The sequence below is a fragment of the Penicillium concentricum genome (genome assembly GCF_028827145.1).
Source record: "Penicillium concentricum strain IBT 3081 chromosome Unknown utg000002l_segment0_segment0, whole genome shotgun sequence".
Taxonomy (NCBI): Eukaryota; Fungi; Ascomycota; class Eurotiomycetes; order Eurotiales; family Aspergillaceae; genus Penicillium; species Penicillium concentricum.
Genome location: NW_026622755.1, coordinates 3,990,708 through 4,011,712, shown reverse-complemented (window position 1 = coordinate 4,011,712; position 21,005 = coordinate 3,990,708). Strand labels below are relative to the sequence as shown.

The 21,005-nt window shown below is 48.4% G+C and overlaps 8 protein-coding genes across 8 annotated transcripts; 3 read left to right on the top strand and 5 right to left on the bottom strand.

Annotated features, from left to right (window-relative positions):
- Nucleotides 1-450: 450 nt before the first annotated feature.
- On the bottom strand, nt 451-1,995 carry N7517_005150 (uncharacterized protein; the record flags this gene model as incomplete). The annotated part of the gene is made up of 1 exon (XM_056722880.1): nt 451-1,995. The coding sequence occupies one exon, from the start codon at nt 1,993-1,995 to the stop codon at nt 451-453; it is 1,545 nt and encodes a 514-aa protein (XP_056579130.1).
- A 529-nt stretch (nt 1,996-2,524) lies between these two features.
- Nucleotides 2,525-4,666, bottom strand: N7517_005149 (DUF3405 domain-containing protein; the record flags this gene model as incomplete). The annotated part of the gene is made up of 5 exons (XM_056722879.1): nt 2,525-2,590; nt 2,645-3,473; nt 3,530-4,112; nt 4,172-4,416; nt 4,512-4,666. The coding sequence occupies 5 exons, from the start codon at nt 4,664-4,666 to the stop codon at nt 2,525-2,527; spliced, it is 1,878 nt and encodes a 625-aa protein (XP_056579129.1).
- Nucleotides 4,667-5,523: 857 nt separating this feature from the next.
- N7517_005148 (uncharacterized protein) lies at nt 5,524-7,292 on the top strand (the record flags this gene model as incomplete). Its single annotated transcript, XM_056722878.1, has 7 exons — nt 5,524-5,637; nt 5,727-5,882; nt 5,975-6,107; nt 6,173-6,388; nt 6,445-7,034; nt 7,093-7,209; nt 7,266-7,292. 7 exons carry the CDS (start codon nt 5,524-5,526, stop codon nt 7,290-7,292), a joined length of 1,353 nt encoding a protein of 450 aa, XP_056579128.1.
- Nucleotides 7,293-7,359: 67 nt separating this feature from the next.
- Nucleotides 7,360-8,691, bottom strand: N7517_005147 (Regulator of chromosome condensation RCC1; the record flags this gene model as incomplete). The annotated part of the gene is made up of 1 exon (XM_056722877.1): nt 7,360-8,691. One exon carries the CDS (start codon nt 8,689-8,691, stop codon nt 7,360-7,362), a length of 1,332 nt encoding a protein of 443 aa, XP_056579127.1.
- Nucleotides 8,692-9,161: 470 nt separating this feature from the next.
- Nucleotides 9,162-11,211, bottom strand: N7517_005146 (putative MFS phosphate transporter; the record flags this gene model as incomplete). Its single annotated transcript, XM_056722876.1, has 2 exons — nt 9,162-10,671; nt 10,727-11,211. The coding sequence occupies 2 exons, from the start codon at nt 11,209-11,211 to the stop codon at nt 9,162-9,164; spliced, it is 1,995 nt and encodes a 664-aa protein (XP_056579126.1).
- A 4,885-nt stretch (nt 11,212-16,096) lies between these two features.
- On the top strand, nt 16,097-17,057 carry N7517_005145 (SUR7/PalI family protein; the record flags this gene model as incomplete). The annotated part of the gene is made up of 3 exons (XM_056722875.1): nt 16,097-16,216; nt 16,286-16,663; nt 16,809-17,057. 3 exons carry the CDS (start codon nt 16,097-16,099, stop codon nt 17,055-17,057), a joined length of 747 nt encoding a protein of 248 aa, XP_056579125.1.
- A 1,278-nt stretch (nt 17,058-18,335) lies between these two features.
- Nucleotides 18,336-19,502, top strand: N7517_005144 (mannitol-1-phosphate 5-dehydrogenase; the record flags this gene model as incomplete). The annotated part of the gene is made up of 1 exon (XM_056722874.1): nt 18,336-19,502. The coding sequence occupies one exon, from the start codon at nt 18,336-18,338 to the stop codon at nt 19,500-19,502; it is 1,167 nt and encodes a 388-aa protein (XP_056579124.1).
- Nucleotides 19,503-19,711: 209 nt separating this feature from the next.
- N7517_005143 (enoyl-CoA hydratase/isomerase family protein) lies at nt 19,712-20,697 on the bottom strand (the record flags this gene model as incomplete). Its single annotated transcript, XM_056722873.1, has 2 exons — nt 19,712-20,337; nt 20,469-20,697. The coding sequence occupies 2 exons, from the start codon at nt 20,695-20,697 to the stop codon at nt 19,712-19,714; spliced, it is 855 nt and encodes a 284-aa protein (XP_056579123.1).
- Between the last annotated feature and the right edge of the window lie 308 nt (nt 20,698-21,005).

The window sequence follows — 21,005 nt, the reverse complement described above, 5'->3', positions numbered from 1 at the left end:
AACCGCCATAATCTAATTCTTCTGTAAGGAGTATTCCATAGCCCTGAATCCAGAGATCTTGCACTATCATCTTTCTGGTATACGGAGTATAATTTCTCACATTGTATTCGTCATAAGACGCTGAAGTCCCTCTGGGCCAAAACTGGAACAATTTACAGATCAGAACAAAATACCAGGTCGATATGTTGCTGCGTACAGGATTCTCACTAGAGATTGGACAAAGAAGGAGCTTTCTCCTCGCTATATCAGCCGAAGAGGAGACTACAGGAATGACGAAAGCTAGGTGCATTGCCTAGCATATATTATTCAATTATAGATAGTCCAGCTTTTTTTCGACCAACATACTACCTCTGAAAACAATTCAAATCTTTTATTTCTGCTAGTCTATTAGCTATGCTAAGCTGTTTCAGGCCGGTCAACATGATTAAAATCAGTATATCACAAATTAGTTCATAGATCCACCGTGTCGGAAATGGCACCGGGCTGATCCTCTGCCTTGGAATCAAACCTGTGGTCGCGAACAAAGAAAATTACAACGAAAAATCCCACAGCTGCGAATCCAATTCCCAACCAGAACGCACTGCGGTATCCGCGGATTGGGTTCTGTCCTCCCTCATTAACATGTGACTCAACAGTGGCGGCGATACCGAGACCAATGGAGATGGAGTATTGCACAACCGTCGAGATGAAGGATCCCGCAACACCTTGTTCCTCGGGGAGGACGACATTGGTAATGAGAATTCCAGACGAGGCAAAGGACAAGTCGGGCCCACCCACGACAAACAGACAAGCGGGGAAGATAAAGGCCCAGTAGACATTCGAGTAGTTGACGAAACTCATGAGCAGGTTGCCGACGAAGAAGGAGAACATGGATACGCCGAATATATACTGGGCAGGCGTCTTAGCGATGAAGAGTCCAACAGCCGTTGTAGCAAACAAGCCACCAATGACGAGGGGAACCATTTGAGCCACTGCGGCAAGCGGCTGGGTCTTATGAATAGTGAGGATGTATACCGTGGTATAGTATAGGAAGATTCCAAAGGACATCCAGCCAAATGCCATGGCAATGATCACGGGTGCGAAGCCAGGGCGGGTCCAGAGGGAATTGGGCAGGACGGGGGCAGAGACATGGGACTGGGAGAAGGTGAATCCGACGATCAGGAAGACGCTGACAATAAGCAGGGCGTACGTATAGGGCTCTTGCCAGCCGACGACCGAGGCTTGATTCCAGGCAAAGGAGAACAGGATCAGGGCTGATATGCCGAGCAAGCTACCGATGTAGTCGAACTGGCGGAGACTCAATCCTAAAATTGGGGAGCCGATTCGGTGAGGAACAACGACGAAAGTCGCCAAACTGAGAATGAGGCAGCCGATAGCCCAGAACCAGAATCCCCATCGCCAGGTAACTTTCTCACCAAAGCCAGCTCCGATCAAACCGCCGAAGATGTACCCCGAGGGAGCGCAGAAGCCCAGGAAGGCAAAGGCGATGTTCTTCTTGACCGAGAGAGGTGGGAACGCACGCGCTAGTAGTACGAAGGAGTTAGGGACTAATGCGCCATTGCCGATTCCCATCATACCGCGGGCGATGTCGAATAGGATAACGTCGTGGGCGAAGCCACAGACTAGTGACCAGATGGCCATCCAGATCCAGCCAAAGAGGAAGACGTATTTGTGGCCAAAGTGGTCACCCAAGCGGCCGGTGACTAGGACGAAGACACCACCGCAGAGGGAATAGGAGGCTAGAAACCATGATCTCTGCCCATTACTGTTTGTGCCAAGAGATGCACCGATCTGTTCCATTGAGTAGGCGGCATTGCCTAGACCGCCGACAGAGAATAGTTGCGACAGGCCAATGATGAAAATGAAGACAGCCTCTTGGAAGGTGGAGGAGAAGATGGTCGGCTTGGTTTCCGCCTCGGTATCCTCGGCCCCTAGGCTCGAGATTATTTCTTCCTTGTGAGGTTTGCTCACTAAGGTGGATCCGTCGGTAGACATGTGGGAGGTATAGATTGATGGGAGGTTGAGATGAACATTGAAAATAGGGGAATTGATTTCATTTTATAAACCATCTGGATTGATTCCATCATTTTCCCGTTTACCCTGAATGTCGGAGCCATGGAGATATGGAGATGGTAATTGACGTTGAAAGTCCGCGGAGTTTCAGAAAAGATCCGATGCCACCGATGGACTTCGGCTTCCCCCTATAGGATCAGCATATTGGAAAGTGAAGAAACAGAAACACATATTATTTGACATAAATTACAGAGTGTCCAAGTTTAGAGTACAAGGAAAGCCGAACACTAAAAAATTCGATCAAAGTAAGTAATCCAAAGTATTAGCCCTGGAGATTTTATACTGTTTCTTAGACTCTGAGGTATTTATATTCACATTATTTATGAGTGGCTCCCTCAGTCGAACGTACGTCAAGAGCCGTACTTCTCTTGATAATTATATGTGTGTGATTTGAATAGAATGTGTACAAATCTTCGGAATGGACAAATGGCTAATATGCCATGAGAACCAACTATCTTTTTGTATTCTTCACCGGATGTAAGAACATCGGAGGCAGGCAAAGGCGACGACGTCCCTTCTTTCTATTGTTAGTGAATATGAACGGGAAATTCAAGGGAGCAAAACCACTCACTTTCTCCGCATTATCGTAGCCCAGCCAGGCTCGATAAATCTTTTCGGAAAATTCCGACCCAAACATATAGGACACTTTCATCATAATATCATTGTGCTGGTTCCAGTTCCAGATACTATTCTTCCCAGCGCCGATCTTACCGGTCTTGCCTGCATTAGCTCGGAGATTGAGCTTAACAGGATCTGTTTCGTGGGCATGGTAAATGGGCTGAGGAACCTGGACAGATTTCAACCCATAATAAAGGGCCCAGGAGGTGGGAGACATCTCGGATGCTAGTCCAAGACCTTTCTCGGTCTGGTCCTTATGCATAAGCCGGAGCAATCGGGCTGAGACACGGGACATTGCGACAACGGATGCCCGGCGCGGAGTACGTCCCCTCTGACGAAAATTAAATATCCGGTCAGAAAAGGGCCAGTAGGTGTGCTGAGGGTCAAATTGAGGCAGCCAAGTCATCACGTCAGCTTCCTCGTTCACGCCCCAGCTCCAAGAATCATTATCGAGGTCTGGGTGCGGTGGCTCTGGTGCTTCATTCCCAACCTCGATGCCCTTTGCTGGCTGTGGTCCCGAAATACTATGAAGACCCATCATGCTCTGGTCTACCTGATCAGTAAAGTTTTCCCAACTCCCGTGGACAGCGGGGATGTAGAAGTAAGAGTTGCGCTCCCACAGATTCTTGCGAGGTTGTTGTTTTGCAAAATCAGTTGCCTGCTGGAGAAAGTTATAGAAATGTCCCGTATAACGTGAATCCATCTCAAACTGCCAGAAAAAGTCGTATTGTGGATTCAATCGAGAGAAAATCTGCAATGGCTGGAAGTATTGAAGTATGGCCCTGGAAAATATTTAGGTCTGTGTATGAGAGCGAATATGAATAGAAAGTAATCTTACTGGTGAACATCGATCTTCGGGTACCAGTCTTCTAGTATCTCCGAGTTGAAGAACACTGCCAGATCCTGGAGCTCCAGCGGAAGAGACTTTTTGAGACTGTCCAAGCCCGTCTTGTCCGTTGGATGAGGCAAGTCGGCGTTTTTCGCATCAACCAAGAGGATCACCTCATATTCTGCACCCGATAAGAGCGATAGCTCCATTATAATCGACCGGATATAATAAAGATCATCTTCCGTGTATTCCATGTCGAGCCATGTGCGCAGCACTACCGCCGTCCGTGGTTTGAAAATAGCAGTATTGTTTCGATCTGTCTTTGTCTTTTCTCCCAATCGATGTTGATCCGTTCCTTTATCCTGCTCTCTGTGCAAAGTCCACATCTTTTCACGAATATTCGAAGGTTGATATCGGTCTGCATTGCGCTGCAGGCAGTCTTGCTGCAAAGTGGCCCAGTTCACATCCTGCCACTGCGCTTTTTTCCCTTCCTCTGTGTAGCCATACGCCGCATATCGAGAATATCGGTCGACGCAGATACTCCGATCGAGATTCCACGCCTCGTACGATCCAAATATCGGCGCTGGAAACTCTAGAATGCTATCAGCACTGAACCAAAATATGCCAGCATATAGGCTCTCAAGTTCAAACCTGACTGGTTCCAGCGAAATCCCTTCATTGTTGTTTCCGCGTTCCTACGGTCCAGGACTGAGCCATTTGTGCCAACACACTGCTGATAGGTTCCTCTCCACGTATTTTTCCATGCAGCGCTGTTGTATTCAGGATATGGATCGTAAGGTATGGATTGTGACTCGTGGGAAGTTTCCAAAACAAGCTGACCGAGGCCGTTCCCATCACCCGCATCGCCAGAGCCTAGAAAGAAGGCATTTCTTGTACTGTGAGAAGATGAGCATGTTAGCGACCGGACGGCTTTATCAAGCGATGTTTGGATGTCCCAAGGCATATTAGCCCAGGTGGTCAAAGGATATACCTCGAAGCATGGACCACTATAGGTTGCTCTGCTGATCGAGGCACAAGCATGAAAATGGTAAATGCAAGGCCGAGGGAAATCGCAGCGAGAGTGCGCTTTAGGGGGGTTCGCAATAAATGTCGGCATCCCAGCACAAGGCAGTCAATCGAGCGCATCTTTGATATACGTGGTTTATAACTGGTTCAGAGAGATGTTCGTCTTCATGGCAGTGATGTATTGGTTAGAGTGATAAAAGGGAAAAGAAAAGGAGAATATTATATATTCTGGAGGTCTAGGGCAAATGATCCTGGCACTAGAGCTACATCATAACCCGGGGGCCAACATACGGGGCACCATATGGGCTGCGGTATAAATTTCCACGTGTCTCGCTCTGTCAGAGTAGGTTACTGTCCAAAAATGAGACCAATCTTTCGAGAATATAACTGGACTTTGTGAATTGGCATGCAATGAAGGGAGCCTAATAATTTCGCCAATCTGTTCGCCAATATTGTGTGTCTTTGTCTTGATTTAATGATCCTTACAAGGTTGGAAAGGCAAAGTACTAAATCAAAGAGGAATAGTACTAGTGTATACTAGTGCCCAGTAGCATACGCTTTCCTCTCCTAATACTAGTATTGAAGGTGACAATTCCCTGGATACCAGGCACTTAGAACATGAACCTCCACAACATCGAAACATAAGAGAGTATTTGCATGTTGAAAGATGGCGATTCTCATTATGGCTTTTTTGTTCTCACGAGGCTAATTTAGTAATTTCAATTTGCTGTGCTTTAGGGAAGTTGATACTCGAAGGGGACAAAGAAATCAAAACTGATGTTGAGGCTCCGAGCTCTTGGCTCCAGGTGGACCCCGGGGCCATATGTACCGCTTATGTAATCTCGTGTGTTTGCTCGCGTTTCCTTCGAATTCGAACAATCGCGCGAGCTCAATGAGATAGATAAACTGATATCTACAAATCAATCTTATACTTGAACCTATTTGACACCAAGAACCCAAAGAGTACCAAAGCAGTCATGACGTCGCTCTCATTGTCGCTAGGTCCGCCAGCCTTAGTCCGGCTCCACGACGCCTTGATATGCCTGTCAAAATTCAGCGAAACAGTCGCCATCGAAGCAGAGCCTGACATCGTAAGTTATTCTTCCTTTGGGGGTGATTAATCCAGTCTTAAATTTCTGGAAGCCAGTAGATGGAACGTTTTAGCTAACTGTACCCCCAGCTCCGCCTCAGTGCCCTCAATTCCACCAAGACGGGGTTTGCCTCCTTCGCTTTCGAGAAGGGAGTATTCTTTGAGGCGTACTCTTTTAATTCCAGCAATAGTGGCAGGAGTGGCAGTGTTTCACTGGACCGGTTCTTCTGCCAGATCTATATCAAAGTGAGTACATAGACCTTTCCCCCTTGGAGTTATATCCTACAGCATGTTTACGGGTTGCTATTTTCCTTGATTTATACTGATATAAAATCCAGGCACTTTTGTCCATATTCCGCGGGAGAATTGACAAAAACAAAGACACAGCCGTTGAACGCTGTGACATGGAATTGCATGAAGATCTACAGCAAACCGAGTGTAGACTGACAGTGAAGATGATCTGTGGACTAGGTAAGATACCCTTGCATAGATCTGTTAATCCTGGCTTAATTTCATATCTCTGACACTATATATAGGCGTGATCAAGTCATACAAGCTCACCTACGAACCAGCGGCAATTCAGCATGCCGTCTTTGACAAATCCAAAGCTACTAGCATGTGGACTGCTGATCCACGCTTTCTCAAGCAGCTCATTGAACACTTTAGCTTATCTGCCGAGCAGCTGGATATGTATTCCGACTCAGGTAGAGCCGTGTTCACAAGCTTTACAACAAAAATCACCGAGGGCAAGGGTATGTCGAGTTCGCCTCCAAGTTTCAAAAGTCTAATCAACTAACAACCCAAACAGAAGTACTAAAACACCCAGTCCATACATCCGTAGCAGCAGACAAGCGCGATTTCCAAGAGTACTTGGTCGAAGAGAACATGCACGTCGCGATCAACCTGAAAGACTTCAAAGCCGTAGTCGCGCATGCCGAAACGGCCAACGCAACTGTAACAGCACGTTACACCCGACCCTGCAGGCCCCTGCAACTGGAGTACCGATTCGAAGGCATCAACGCAGAATTCACAGTCATGACCCGTGGCCAGGCAGATAATGATGACGCGCCCATGTCAACACGAGCGACAATCCCACGGCAAACGCCCATGCCTATCCCAATCTCAGCGACCAGGCCGCGCGATCCTCACCCATCGGTTACACCAAGTACGCAGATGCCCCCGCCACCACCGCGAAGTAGATCGATCCGTCCTCTCAATGGATCATCGACGCAGGAGAATCTGAGCCAGAAGGCTAGCACAGATCGACCGGCGGCTCCTGGGCTTTCGATGGAATTTGATAGCCTTTTCGTACCTGCTGATGATGACCGGCAGTGGGATGAGATGAATGAAGAAGAAGAGCCGCAGGATATTCTTGGATGGGATGCGTCGGGAACACAGGTATGTAGTTTTTTTTCACCTCTGTTGGGTATCGATGGGTGGCTAACCAAACACCTAGGACGCATTTGGGGCATCTATTCGCGATGCGGAGCCTTCCTTCTCGAAACTGAATGGCTCTCGTGTCGAAGATCCAGAGGATGAGATGGGTCTCCCGCCGACACAGCGTTTGTCTCAGGTATGTGAATTCCGGTTCTGGTGGGACTTTGATATCCGTATACTGATGGTTGTTAGGTTCGCCAATATGGTCTTTTCGACTGAGCAAACACACCTGTCAGGGGCAGTGCAGTTATCACCAACTCTCCGCTTTCCCAGATCCAAAAGTCGATCATATCACAATCATCCAGCTAGTCGCACACCCCGCTCCAACCCCGACAACCTTCGCACCCGCGCCCACAGCTTCGGGGAGCGAAATCACATTATATGTACCCGATACATTCCCCTGGGAATCTGTATCCGGCCCGCAGTTCCCATGCTCGCCCCATCCAAACGCCGCCACTCGGCCATCCCCCAGGAGAGCAAGGACATGCTCACTACCAACAGCGAGTTTAGCAGGAGGCGGAAGATCCGGTGGTGGAAGTTGGCCTCGATCATTGCGACCCCAAGCGACAATGGAACCACCCACAAGATCAGAATCAGAGTCTGTCTGTGCATCCGGTTGCACCCGCCCCAGCCCAGGCGCAGCATGTACATAAACCCCATGCCAACTAGCCGCAATACCAGTATAGCGATAACGAATAGTACCTCCACATCCTTGCTCATCCTGTAAACGAACTCCATCTCCATAATCAGAACCCACACCCAAAGATAAACTCTCCGGCACACTCAACACACCCCACCGATTCCCCTTATCCCCAAGAACAACAAACCGTCCCCTTCCCGAAACAACCGTAAACTCCCTCCCGCAAGCAACAGCCTCCGCGAAAAACGGCACACAAATCCGAACAGGAGAATAAGCAATCTTAGCCCCTCGATTCTCAGCCCCGAGTTGGCCCTTCCGCGCCCCGCCCCAACCATAGACATCTCCATTCGAGAGCACAGCAACCGAATGAGCCATCCCGCTCGCCAGCGCTGTGATCCTCAAATCCGCCGGCGGGAAGGAAGGGATACATGTCCCCGGGACAGAAACGGGGATATCTGGTCCGAGACCCAATTCACCTTTAGGCGAGGAGCCGAACACAAAGACTCGATCTTCAGTGTCGGGATTATCTCCATGATGGACGTTATTGCCGCTGCTTCTTGGCACAGAAGCTACAGCAATTGTGCCCTCCCACGTCGCGGAGACGTGTTTGAACTTGGATACTTCTGTATCGGAGACTGCATCTGATAGAATCATTTGACGAAAGCGCAGAATGTTTCCTTCATTTTTGTCGGAGTGCCCATGGGTTTGGGTTGCCCTGTGCGGCCCGCACCGTCGGTCTTCATTGCAGCCGGCGGCGTAGATGGAGCCGCTGGTTGTTAGGAGGAGGGTGTGATTTCCGCCTGCTGCGATGGTGAGGATTTCAGGTTCATCTGCCAGGGTGTTTTGAATAGTGGTTATTTGGGATTCTTGGGATGGCTCTGGCTGTTCGAAGAGACATTGCACTGGCGTGGAGACGTCTTCTTCGTGGCCGATTCCTAGTTGGCCTGATCCGTTGGAGCCGAAGGCGAAGAGTCTCATGGTAATTTCTTTTCTTTTTCTTTGGGTTTTATGCTTGGGGTATCATCGAATTTGACCAAATGTGCGATGCATATACATCGATCCATGTGCAGGTGGAAAAAATGATGTTAGTCAGCCTTTCTGCCTCAGGCTAGAGCTGTAAAATCTAGTATCTTCGCAAGATGTTGACTAAGAGTCTTTTAAAATCTGATGAATAGTCTTCCAAGAATGATATTTGTAGCAAAATGTCTAATTCAGACTAGCGCAGTAAGTGGTATCAATATCTAATTATAATCATGCAAGCTAATTCATATAGCGAGCATGAAGTTTTCCAAAAAGCGACTTGTGTGTATATGCAATGATAAGCTTTTTTTTAAAAAAAAAAAGAGTGAAAAATGAAAAGAAAAAGAATTATTCAAAGCTAGCTTAAAAAGGAATTTGGGTCATGGTCACATCACAGGCAATAACCCGAGGACCGAGCAAACAGTCGCTTACTGCTTCTCATTAGAGAAAGAATCTTCAGCCTCGCTCTCCGCAGGTGGAGGCAAGGTAAAGGTATCCTGCTTAGCCGACACGTTCTTCTCCATGCCCTTGAACATAGGGCTGGTCCGGTGGAAGTAGGTGTGAACGTGGCCCTCGAGAAGCGAGTCGTCGGTATCCATGGCATCAGCAGCCTCCTTTTCAGCGGACTTGGCGGCCATTGCGGACTCCCACTCGATGCGGTACTCCTCGACCTTCTGTTGGTAGTCGAGTTCGGCATCGTAGTAGCGGCTCTTGCGCAGGACGTAGCGCTCGTACCATGAGAGGTGCTTGGGGTGCACGGCAGGGCCGTGGTAGTCTTCCTCGCGACCCGAGCGGAGGTATTGCCATCGGCGCTCCTGCTCCTTCAAGTCCAGACCAGTGGTGTCGGGAAGGAAGAACGCGGTGATCACAGCACCGGCCAGACCGAACCAAGGCACAACGTAGAACTTGGTCTGGGTATCGATGTAGTTGTACAGGACGGCAGCGAGAAGCGCACCAGCCTTACCCCAGGCAGCGGACATACCGTGAGCGGAGGCACGAATGGGTGTGGGGAACACCTCAGCAGCGACCAGGAAGGAGACCGAGTTGGGACCGAACTGGTTGAAGAAGGAGCTGAGGAAGTACATAGTCTGGAAGGACTTGATGTTCTCGGGGCGGCGGTAGTATTCGAAGTTGAAAGCAGGGACGATGAACAGAACGAAGCAGAGCATGAAACCAATGATCTGCATCCACTTGCGACCGTACAGCTTGTTGTCGATCAGGAAAGAGGCCAAGTAGTATCCGCACAGAGAGACACCGACATTGACCAAGTTCCACAGCCAGGTAGGCATGACAGACTCGGATGCGGGACTGATCACCTTGATGAACTCACTCTGGAAGAGCTTGTTGCCGTAGAAGAAGACATCGTTGGCGAACCAGCCACCAGCAGTTGCGAACATCCGGAATCCGAAGTACTTGAAGGTCAGCTTCAAAGACTGGGCATCATAACCAGTGACGGAAGCCTTCTTCTTGGCAGCGGTAAGTTGCTTGCTAGCAGCCTTCATGTGGTAGGCACGGTAGTACACAAGCCACAAAGTACCGACGGCGGGAAGGGCGAAGGAAACTCGGTAGGTCCACTGGACAGCGACGGCGGAGTAAGGGTTGTTGCCACTACCGTGGTGGAAGCAGAGCAAGAGAATGATGAGCAGAACCTGATTGAAGAACTGACCCCAGCCCTGCATCAGGAAGGCACTGGTGACCTTGCGACCACGGTGCAAGCGATCGTCTTTGGTGGAGACCTTTCCAGAACCGACAGCGTTTTCCATACCGCTGGTAGCAGTCATGGGGTACTCGCCACCAACACCGATACCGTAGATGAAGAGACACCAAGCGTAGCAGATAACCCAGCCATTCTGGGTCACACCCCAGGCGGCAGTCAACATGACAAGACCGAGAAGCATGATAACGGCGTCCTGAATCAAACCCCAGCGACGGCCAAGCCTAGTCCCACGTTAGTATCTCTTAAATTCCCACGGGTAGTCCGATTGCAACTTACCAGTCACCCAAGATTCCAACCAGGATCTGACCCACGATAATACCGATGATCTCGAGGTAGTCGATGGCGTAGATCCACTGCTGGCTACAGATTGTGTGGTGCTCCCAGCAATCAGGGAAGGTCTTTTGGAACAGAGGCTTGATGTTGCCGATGGAGAAGAGCACGTAACCCTCCAGACCGAGACCAGCACCCGGAAGGACCATGTTGCGGAAGTAGTAGGAGATAGGCGAGAGAGGGTCCTTCTTCATCATGACCCAGATGTCGTTCAGCTCTTTCTTTGCCTCCTGGTTGTTGGAGGAGGTGACGAATGTGATCTTCTTCCAGAGTGGGAGATCAGCCCAGTAGGTACCCTCGGGGGTGTAGCTGTCATCGGGACGAATGAGAGAATCGAAAGCACCCTTCTCATTGATGTCCATGTCCTCCAGTGGGTTGTGGTCTCCCGACATGTCGGGCCCATGAGGGGCACGAGGACCAAAGTCGGTCATCGTGGGAGATACCGAAGTGTCGCGTGAGCAAAGCAAAGTCCTAGTAACAGGTTCAATTGCGGGGGGAAGAGAAGTCAAAGTGACCACGACGGTTGGGGAAGGTGAGTTGACTTGAACCCAAGAAAGTGGCGAGGGACTTCTTTAAGTATTGGAAAGGTAGATGGGAAGAAGTGAGAGAATCAGAGTCGGACCATGCAACGGCATATTAAAGTGGCGGCTCCACCCAAAAAAAAAAAAAAAAAAAGGTTTAAAGAGAAGACCAAAAAAAGAAAGAAAAAAGTCAAGGCAAGAACCACTCTATGGGGTCAGGGCCCTTCTGGGGGACGCCATCTCTTGGATGTAGCTATGGGTCTCCTCTTGCTGGTTTTGGCTCCGGAAGCAGAATTTCGAATTTTAGTGGAGAAGTGTGGGTCAGATGGATCTTACATGGAGCTGCCGGCAACCAATAAACTATGCACGTGGGGGCAGAATCTGGAGTTAGATCGCCACCGCCTGCGGTTCATGGCAGATCTTCCCAAACTTTCGCGGGGCGATAATTTTTATTCTCGACATTTTAAAATAATAATTACTCCTACAATTTATATATGAACGGAGTATTTACAATAGAATTGTAATTGTAGAAAGTATCTGTAATGTACTCTGTACAGAATTTATTATTAGAATATATCAATTCTTCGATAAATCCAATGCCAATGTAATGCCAATGTATGCCAATGCAATGCCAATGGGATACCTCGGGAAAAGTGGCAACGGCCCTTAATCCATACCTATTCCCGGAGCCGGTCATCTCGGACCCAATATTTTATTTGCTTTGCATTGACATACGTGCAGACTTGAGGCAATTAGCCCCAATACCTACAATAGGTAAAAACATTCTCTTCCAGAAATGACTTTCATTTGGATATTCCCAAAACGGGCGAGTGTCTGGATTGAATATTGACGTAGGGGAAGTTCCACGCTAGTTGACAACCCCGGCATCGTCCATGCAGATCTTCGACCAATCAGCGTCCAGTATTTGACCATGTGCAACCCATATCTCCGCACCTTCCCTCAACCATCTGAACCTACCATCAACACGTGTTATCACGTTGCGTGTCACAGTCGTCCTACATTCCGATATATCCGGTATATTCTACTAGGCATGGGATCATACTATCGTCGACGACCTATTACTCGACGAAATTGGCTTCAATTGGATCTAAAGATGTGCACTATCGAACATCTAGGACCGAAACGCCTCTGAACTCGATACATGCGATCATGGCTGCATCAAGACTTTCCAGAATCTTGGCTAAAGCTTGCTTGGATCCCTCAGATCAGCCCAAGCAATCTAAGCAATCTCAAAGCCTGTCAAGCAATAGGCGCCCCGGCGAGAGGCGTCGCCAAGTGAGCTTCTCTAATGCTTGGTGCTGCATGGTTAGATTTGATGATAAGACGCACGTGCTCGTGTTCCGCGTGGTCAGTTGTCAGAAATGTCAATTTGCGCGTCTCGGCCCCCAAGACTCGGGAATCTGAACTTTTGTATCCACCGAAGCTTTTGCGTATGACATGCGCCCTGCGAACCAATTTGCCTTGCCCCTTTCTCCGTTTTAGTGCCTTTCAGGGGCTATATGGTAGACTTTGTGTGGGCACTTGGATCACCAGCTGGGCATCTCATGGCATTGGTAACTTTTTTGATTTGACCTTGCTTATTCTTTGCCCTGGAATTCCACTATGATATCCCTTGCAGGCTGCATGTATTAGCCTTCTAGAAGAGCAAATCGTTCTAGAAGGTTGCCCCATTTCTGCTGGGTACCTACATGTTCCGCGCGGGAACTTCCAAGTCTCCAGATACTGTGGATCCAGAGCGCGTCTCAGGATGGGGGCACATCGTAAACACTAGTCGAATAAACCAAGTAGGAAGGTCCGTATATAGTGTTCGGCATCTCCGAGCCCGATACAGCCACCCGGGCAAACATTCGAAATAATCAGTCGAGAAATCAAATGCCACAATGCTTGTCTTCTCCTTCGTGTCACCGTGTGTCTATACTTGGGATCCTGTGGCCCTTAGACCCAGATTCATTGGAAGAACTACACCTAGCCTTTTTAGCCTGCTATCGCATCAGCACTAAGTGTACGCTTGTTTCCAAGTCCGGATCCTGGTGTAAGCCACTAGTGACCAGTGTTTGAGGTGCGTTCTTTTTTCGCATCTCTTTGTGTTGCATGTTTGTTCACGTGGATGTGTCATTGACCCTTATAGGGCACACTGAGCGCTACGCTGATGGTCTTATAAAAAGTGGCGTTTGGAAATATGATTGGTAAGGTTATTTGAGTGAGATATTAATGGTTCATACTATACCATCATCAGCTTCGGCCTGACACTATGTTGCATTAGTTCTTTTTTGTGTAATCTCTTATTGCTTTTGCCGCGGGCTCCTTTATTCATAAACAGGTGACGCGAAAAACAAATATATAATCATCCGATGTTTCACTCCTCGAGGGTTCAACTTAACATTATGCTTTCCTCCTAGTTTCATCTCCGATAGCCTCAATAGGTTTGCGAAGGGCCAATGTGCGAAGTTCCCACGTGGAGGAAAATCTTCCTCAACTTCAACGAACAGTGCGAAATTATTGTTTCACAAAAGAACATCACTTCCAGTTTAGGGAACAGAGGGTAGGACGACATGTCTAATGATAAAAGAGGCCTGCTGAAAGAGCCACCTCGAAGTACATTATAATATGAGATGGGTTGAATGGTTGATGAAGCAAGGTATGAAACTACCCCAGGTTATACATGGAGATGTTGTTTTCACAAATGAAGCCGATCCCCACTTACTTTATGCTGTCTACCTACCTAAACAACTGAGAGGGAGAAAATATCTAAACAGAATATCTAAGCAGGTCACAGAAAAGACATCACAAGGCCACATAAGCGGCCAACTATTCTTGGGGGAAATAATACTAAACCTATCACACACTATGGCTTGTCCAAATGTTCTGTACATCAACGGGAAAATTGACTCTAGAATTCAGTACCGACAGGCAACAATATATAAGCCTCTGGGGTTACACACATATCAATCCAGGAATATAACGTACCTGTGTGTCTTAGATACCTGCTTTTGTTTACGCATCGAGCTGTTCCGCCCAGAATCCAAAGAGTAAACCTTCATGGTAAAATATCTTTCATTGATCATGTTCCACCTGCAATAATAGTGAGCTAAACAAGCTGTACTCTAAGGCTTCGGGGTCGGATTTCTAGAGTGAAGCAATTTCTTCTATATGATAGATGGTATATGGCTTCGGGGTGGCCAGAAGGGCACACTTTGATCGACAGTGGTAAATTTTCTTGTTCATAAATAGAGCCTTTTTGGAGGTCACTCACAATGTGCATGTATATATTTTCTGATTATTCCTGGGATGTATCAATAATCCACGCAATGTCTGTTGTGTGCTTTGCTCTTTGGCGAATGTGTAATTTTATCTTAGACCATATTAAGGAATGTAACACAATTGAAGATAGAGATGAGATCAATCGTCCTCGACCTTGCTCTCACATCTACATTGTCCAGGAACACCTACGGCGCGATATAGCAGCACATTGAACAACTGCATTTGATTGGTTAGACATACTGACTAATGTCATTGTCTTCCCGAGGTCCCGATATCCCGGGCCGATGTCTCTCCGCCTCTCCCAGTATCCATGGATGGACACTTTTGGCTCTCTTCCGAGGTTCGTACCTCTATATAATCTGATCTATTTTATCTATATGGGAGAGATATTGTAATTGTGGCAAACCTACTAATACTGCCTAGTGTTGAGGTTAAGCTCAAGTATCTTTTGTATAGCAACTCCATACAAAAGATACATAATTATACAATTTGCCACCTGGATCTAACACTGCCCCGTAGGTGGCCCCGGGGCCCAGGCTTGCCATCTGGGCACCTCCCGAGTTTCTGCCAGGTGAAACCCCCGGCCAATCTAGACTCTGCTCAACCAATCAAACTTCATTGTTCGATGTGCCGCTATCTCGCGCTGTACAAGAACGTAAACAGGTTGGATAGCGATAGATGAGTCTTTCCTTGTTTCTTCTGTTGCCATAATGACGAACTGTTGTTCGCAGAGGGAAAAAAACAAGGGCTTGGCGAATCTTTCATTAGATCGGTAATTTGAATCTGTTGGGCCGAAGAATCTAAACTAGTTGGGAATTTGACGTTTCTTATGTCAAGACACGAAATTTCTGAAGAGAGCCAAGTTCGGGATTGACAGATGAACATTTGCAAAAAGGTGTAAATCTGGGAAGTGATCAGGGCAATACCCCTGCCGCTGACGTCAAATTCCTTTGGACCTACTATATAACCCTGGCAGACCCCTTCATCTGCGATCGAAACCTTTTCAAACCAGCCCTCAGATAAAATTCGTATCTAAACTAATGTACCAATTCCATATCCCACAAATAAAGACACATTTTCGATATCGAGCAAGATCCTTCGTGGCTGGCAACATTCTGAACATTCTTGATGCGGGCGGGACTACACCCATTCCCTTCCCAGCCATCATACCTGGGCTACCCCGTATATACTCACATTTCCAATAGCAAAAGGTCTTCTACCCGATCATGTGTAATGCATACATTCCATGCGATATCCAATCTCGATACTATGCAGAACATGCGCTCCCGCCCTTTCTCACAGCCCACGTCTGGAATGAAGCCATCGTGAGAAATCTAGATGCCGTCGTCCCGATAATCCAGATTTCCAGTATGGTATGTATATAAGGATCGCGAAGAGGGCGAGAATCTCAGATTCGGGCCTTATTGAATATTGAGCTTTCACATCATCTGCATACTGGATCCAACTACATCCAGAAGACTATAAGCAGACCAACGCATATACCCGATTCATCATGTTGGACTCCAAGGGCTTAGTCCCGACGTTGGCCATATTCGTCGCATTTATAATAAGCATCCTCTGTCTCTTTGCAGGGACGCAGAAAAACTTCCTCGGTGACGTGGATCTCTTGACGGTAAGTTGAATAGTCTCCAACCACTTTTCATAAGTGATGCAGAATACTGACTTGATCCTGTCCATTTAGCTCTACACACCCGCAGATAGCACCGGCAGTGGAGTTCACGATTTCTATTCCATCCACATCATGTCCTATTGCCAGGGAACATTAGGAACAACCAACCCCAGTGCAGGAGTCACGCGCAATGTGACCGCATGCTCAAACCGCACGCTTCTATCCTCATTTGACCCGACACAAGCCTGGCCGAACGAGATCGCCAGCCAGGAACTAGGTTGGCCGCGCGTGATCAGCGACGACTTTCATGCCCTCAGACTGACAAGCAAGGTCATGGCCGTGCTGTACTGTATTGGAGTTGGCGCGATGGGGGCGGCGATACTTGTACGCGTATGGACGACTCTTTCTCCGCGACCAGGGCAGGGCCCGTGTGAATTTTGGTTTTTCATGGTGAGTTACATAAAACAGCACGTTCTGCCCAGGTGATGATGACCCCCTACATAAACTCTGTCTTTGCATGTGCAGTATACTTCCTAGTTGAGCGTGGTGCATTTTGAATATTTTCCCCATACAGTTTTGCTGACACGGTATTTAGCTCGGATCTCTCAGTATCAGTATCGCATCCATAATCGCCACAGTGATCGCTTTTGAATTTGTTGCTCTGATCAACGCTCACGGCAAGGGCTGGAACGTGTCAGCCCATTACGGAGAGAAATTTCTCGGGATGACTTGGGCCGCAGTGGGGCTGTTACTCGTCGGTACCGTTGCTTGCTTTGCGAATGTCTTTGTTCCCAAACGGGCTGCGTCTGCTCCTGCGCCCGTCGAAAAGGATATAGAGGGGTAATTAACCCTAAAGAGAGTGAAAAAAAATAAAGGGAAGCGGTGGTGTTAGCCAGTCGGAGACCGCAGGGTTCAGACGGGGGGCGGACGTCGGGGAAACTCGCATCGAATCTAATATCCCATACAGTAGATAGAGAGAGCCATTTATGAATCAAACGATACCACCATAAGATTTATTTCGCGCAACCAATAGAGAATAGTAGCCAATCTAACTAGAGATTGTTTCAAATAAAATTACATTGCCAATCCGGCCACTTACTTTTGCGGGATATCTGAGCGTGTAAGATATGTTGGGCCAATGGGCTTGGAGATACCACGAGGGTTAGGTTTTACCCCCCTAACTTCCAGGGGCTAAGGTATGTCGGGCAGTGCAAGGCAGCAATTTAGGGGCTAGATCATAGAAGGCAATGGATACATTTCGAATAAACCTCGGCTTTGATGGGGGTAGTTGATGGAGTTGGTGGCCGCGACTAATGGGGGAAAAAACTGGGTCGGGGCTGTCAACCGTTCATCCGACGTCACCGCATGTGGATATCAGTTCTATGAGGATCGTGAAGAGTCTAGAAATGAAGTATTCACACATTATACCCTCAAACCAAGTTAATATGTTTCCGTATGAGGCTCAGACTCCGAGGACCACTGTACTCCGTTTCCCGGTTTATCGGCTACGATTCTCCGACTCCATTTGCCAAGGTTCTTGTCAAAGCGCGAAGGGTTGACGAATATGGACGGGTTTTCCCGGTGATTTCTCTTTGTTTTCCGGTGAGTGGTTCAGGCCCTGTGAATATGCATGTAATTGGAATCTATATGTTCCTCAAATAGGTATAGTGTATATCTAATATACGGAGTACTGCACGGTAAGTATGAGGGTCGCACAGACAAAGCGGGGGGGTAAAAGATGTAACTGTTAGGAATGTTGGAGAGTAAAGAGAGTCAAGAGAGTTAAGAAAGTAGAATAATAGCAGAATTATTATATTTAATTAGAATAATAGCAATAATACGAAATAATAATAAAAATGATGCTCTCATGTTCTAAACAAGGCGGAGGCCAGTCCCGTAGCCTAATTATCTATGAAGTCATCGGAAGCACGGGAATATTCCAGGTCCCAGGTATATACCTCTTTCTACTTTCCCCTTTGGCTTAAATAGCTGCACTTTCCCCCTCCATTGGACTGGAAAGCGCGAACGCGATTAAGTTTATCTTTCCACTTCTCTACTATATCTACCTCTACCACTACTCCCACTCTACCCCTTCCACTTCTCACTTATCATACCCTTCATAATGGAGAAGAAAGCTATTCATTTCGGTGGTGGTAACATCGGCCGTGGCTTCGTTGCCGAGTTCCTTCACACTGCTGGTTATGAGGTCGTCTTCGTCGATGTCATGGACAGTATCATCAACTCCCTCCAAGAAACCAAGTCCTATCAGGTCACTGAAGTCAGTGATGAGGGCGAGTCTACCAAGACCATCACCAACTACCGTGCAATCAACTCCAAGACTCATGAGAGCGATGTCATCAAGGAGATCTCAACCGCAAACATTGTAACCTGTGCCGTGGGCCCCAACATCCTCAAGTTCATCGCTCCCGTCATTGCCAAGGGCATCGACGCCCGCACCGACGCCACGCCGCTCGCCGTCATTGCCTGTGAGAACGCCATCGGCGCCACTGACACTCTACACCAATTCATCAAGGACAACACCGCCCAAGACCGTCTCGACTCTATGCCAGACCGAGCTCGGTTTGCCAACTCGGCCATCGACCGTATTGTACCTGGCCAGGCCCCCGACAGCGGTCTCAACGTGCGCATCGAGAAGTTCTACGAATGGGTAGTGGAGTCAACGCCTTTCGGCGAGTTTGGTCACCCAGACGTCCCAGCTATCCACTGGGTGGGTCACCTGGAGCCCTATATTGAGCGCAAGTTGTTCACCGTCAACACCGGTCACGCTACTGCAGCCTACTATGGCTACAATGCCGGCAAGAAGACCATTGCCGAAGCTCTCAAGGACACTCGCATCCGTGGCATTGTCCGTGATGTGCTTCAAGAGACTGCCTCCCTCATTGTCGACAAACATGAAATCAGCGCTGCTGAGCAGCAGGAGTACGTCGAGACCATCATCACCCGAATCTCAAACCCCTACCTGGAGGATAGCGTGGAGCGCGTGGGTCGTGCCCCAATGCGCAAGGTGTCCCGCAAGGAGCGATTCATCGGCCCGGCTTCCCAGCTGGCCGAGCGTGGTGGAAAGTTCGCGTCACTGATGGGTTCCTTTGAAATGGCTCTGCGGTTCCAGAATGTGGAAGGCGACGAGGAGAGCGTGGAGATGGCCCAGATCCTCAAGGAGAACTCGCCTGCCGATGCTGCTGTCCGATTAACCGGCTTGGACCGAGACCACCCTCTCTTCCCCCATGTGGTCAAGGTCGTCGACGGCGTACAATCTGACACCAAGTAGGCATCTCTTCCCTATGCCAACAACACACACAACATCCTAACACCACTTTTCAGAGAGGCAGGGCAACCGCGCATTTGATTTCTCTTTGACTGAAATTCAATTTGCATGGATTATGGCGAATACCAGGTACACGGCGCGACGGAGAAATGGGATTGCTTTTATGACTTTACGAACTGTAGTATGAATAGCGAATCGAATTGAATCAATTTCTACAACTTACTATCAACCCAAACAGGCTTCCTCTTCTCCACAAAAGCCTTAAGTCCCTCCTTAATATTCTCCCCTTCATACAACCTCTTAACCCAAGTATCATTCAACATCACCGTCGCCTCATCCGCCCCAATCCCTTCCCACCCCAACTTAACCCCCTCACGACTAACAAGCACCGAATCAGGACTATTCCCGGAAATCTCCTTAGCAACCCCCAAAGCCTTCTCCAAAACAGCCCGACCAATCTCCTCCTCATCCTCCCCAACCTCAACAACAGAATTAACAAGTCCCCACTTTTCCGCCTCCACAGCACTAACCATCCGTCCCGTAAGAACCATCTCCATAGCCCGCTGTTTCCCGACTGTTCGAACCAGTCGCGGTAACGCCCCGGCAAGCGCAACAACCCCACGCTTCACCTCCGGCAACCCGAATACCGCCCGCGAAGACGCAATCACGATATCGCTATTGATGATCATCTCCGCGCCCCCGCCGAGACAGAGTCCGTTCACGGCGCAGATCACGGGTTTCTTGCCCTTGCGTCGCGCTAGTCCGCCGAACCCGCTGTTCGGTAGTGGGGTTGTGGAGTTAGAGGTTGTTGTTGCCGTTGAAGTACGGTCGTTCCATTCTGGTGGTGTTAGTGGGTTTAACGGATGAATTGGAGTGTTATTTTTGGGGGACTGGGGATCAGGGTAGTGTGTGCGTTTTTGTAGACTGGCTATGCCGGGATATTTGCTATATTCTGGCCATTTGACTCACCTTTTAGATCAGCGCCGGCGCAGAACGCCCGTCCCTTTCCAATTAGAATGCCCACGCGCATGCTTGGCTCTTCGTCGAGCCATTCCCAGACTGCGTGGAGGTCTGCGTGGCCTTGGGCGTTTATGCAGTTCAGATTGCGGGGTCGGTCTAACGTGACGAGGAGGACGTGGGGGGTTGGGTAGGTGAGGATTGCGTGGGCTGGGGTTGGGGGTTGGATTGTGAAGGGCATTTTGGGTGGGAGTTTTGCTCGTAGATTGGGGTTGATTAAGGAGTGAGAAGGGAAAAAGGAGATTATATACAAATGATATAGAAAACTAGAAGTGATCGACGGCTGTTGGGGTTGGTAAATTGTTGGTGAATGCGGAGAAGATGCCGAGGGCCGAGTGTGGGGATTACTGCATCTTGGAATGGCTTTGGAAGTGATGTTCATCGACTTTGTTCTTTAGGCTGGGTGGATAATAGGTCTGTAGGTTACTTCCATTGTACAATTGTGTGAATTACAGGTGATATTCTACCTGTGTCTTATGTGGACAAGTT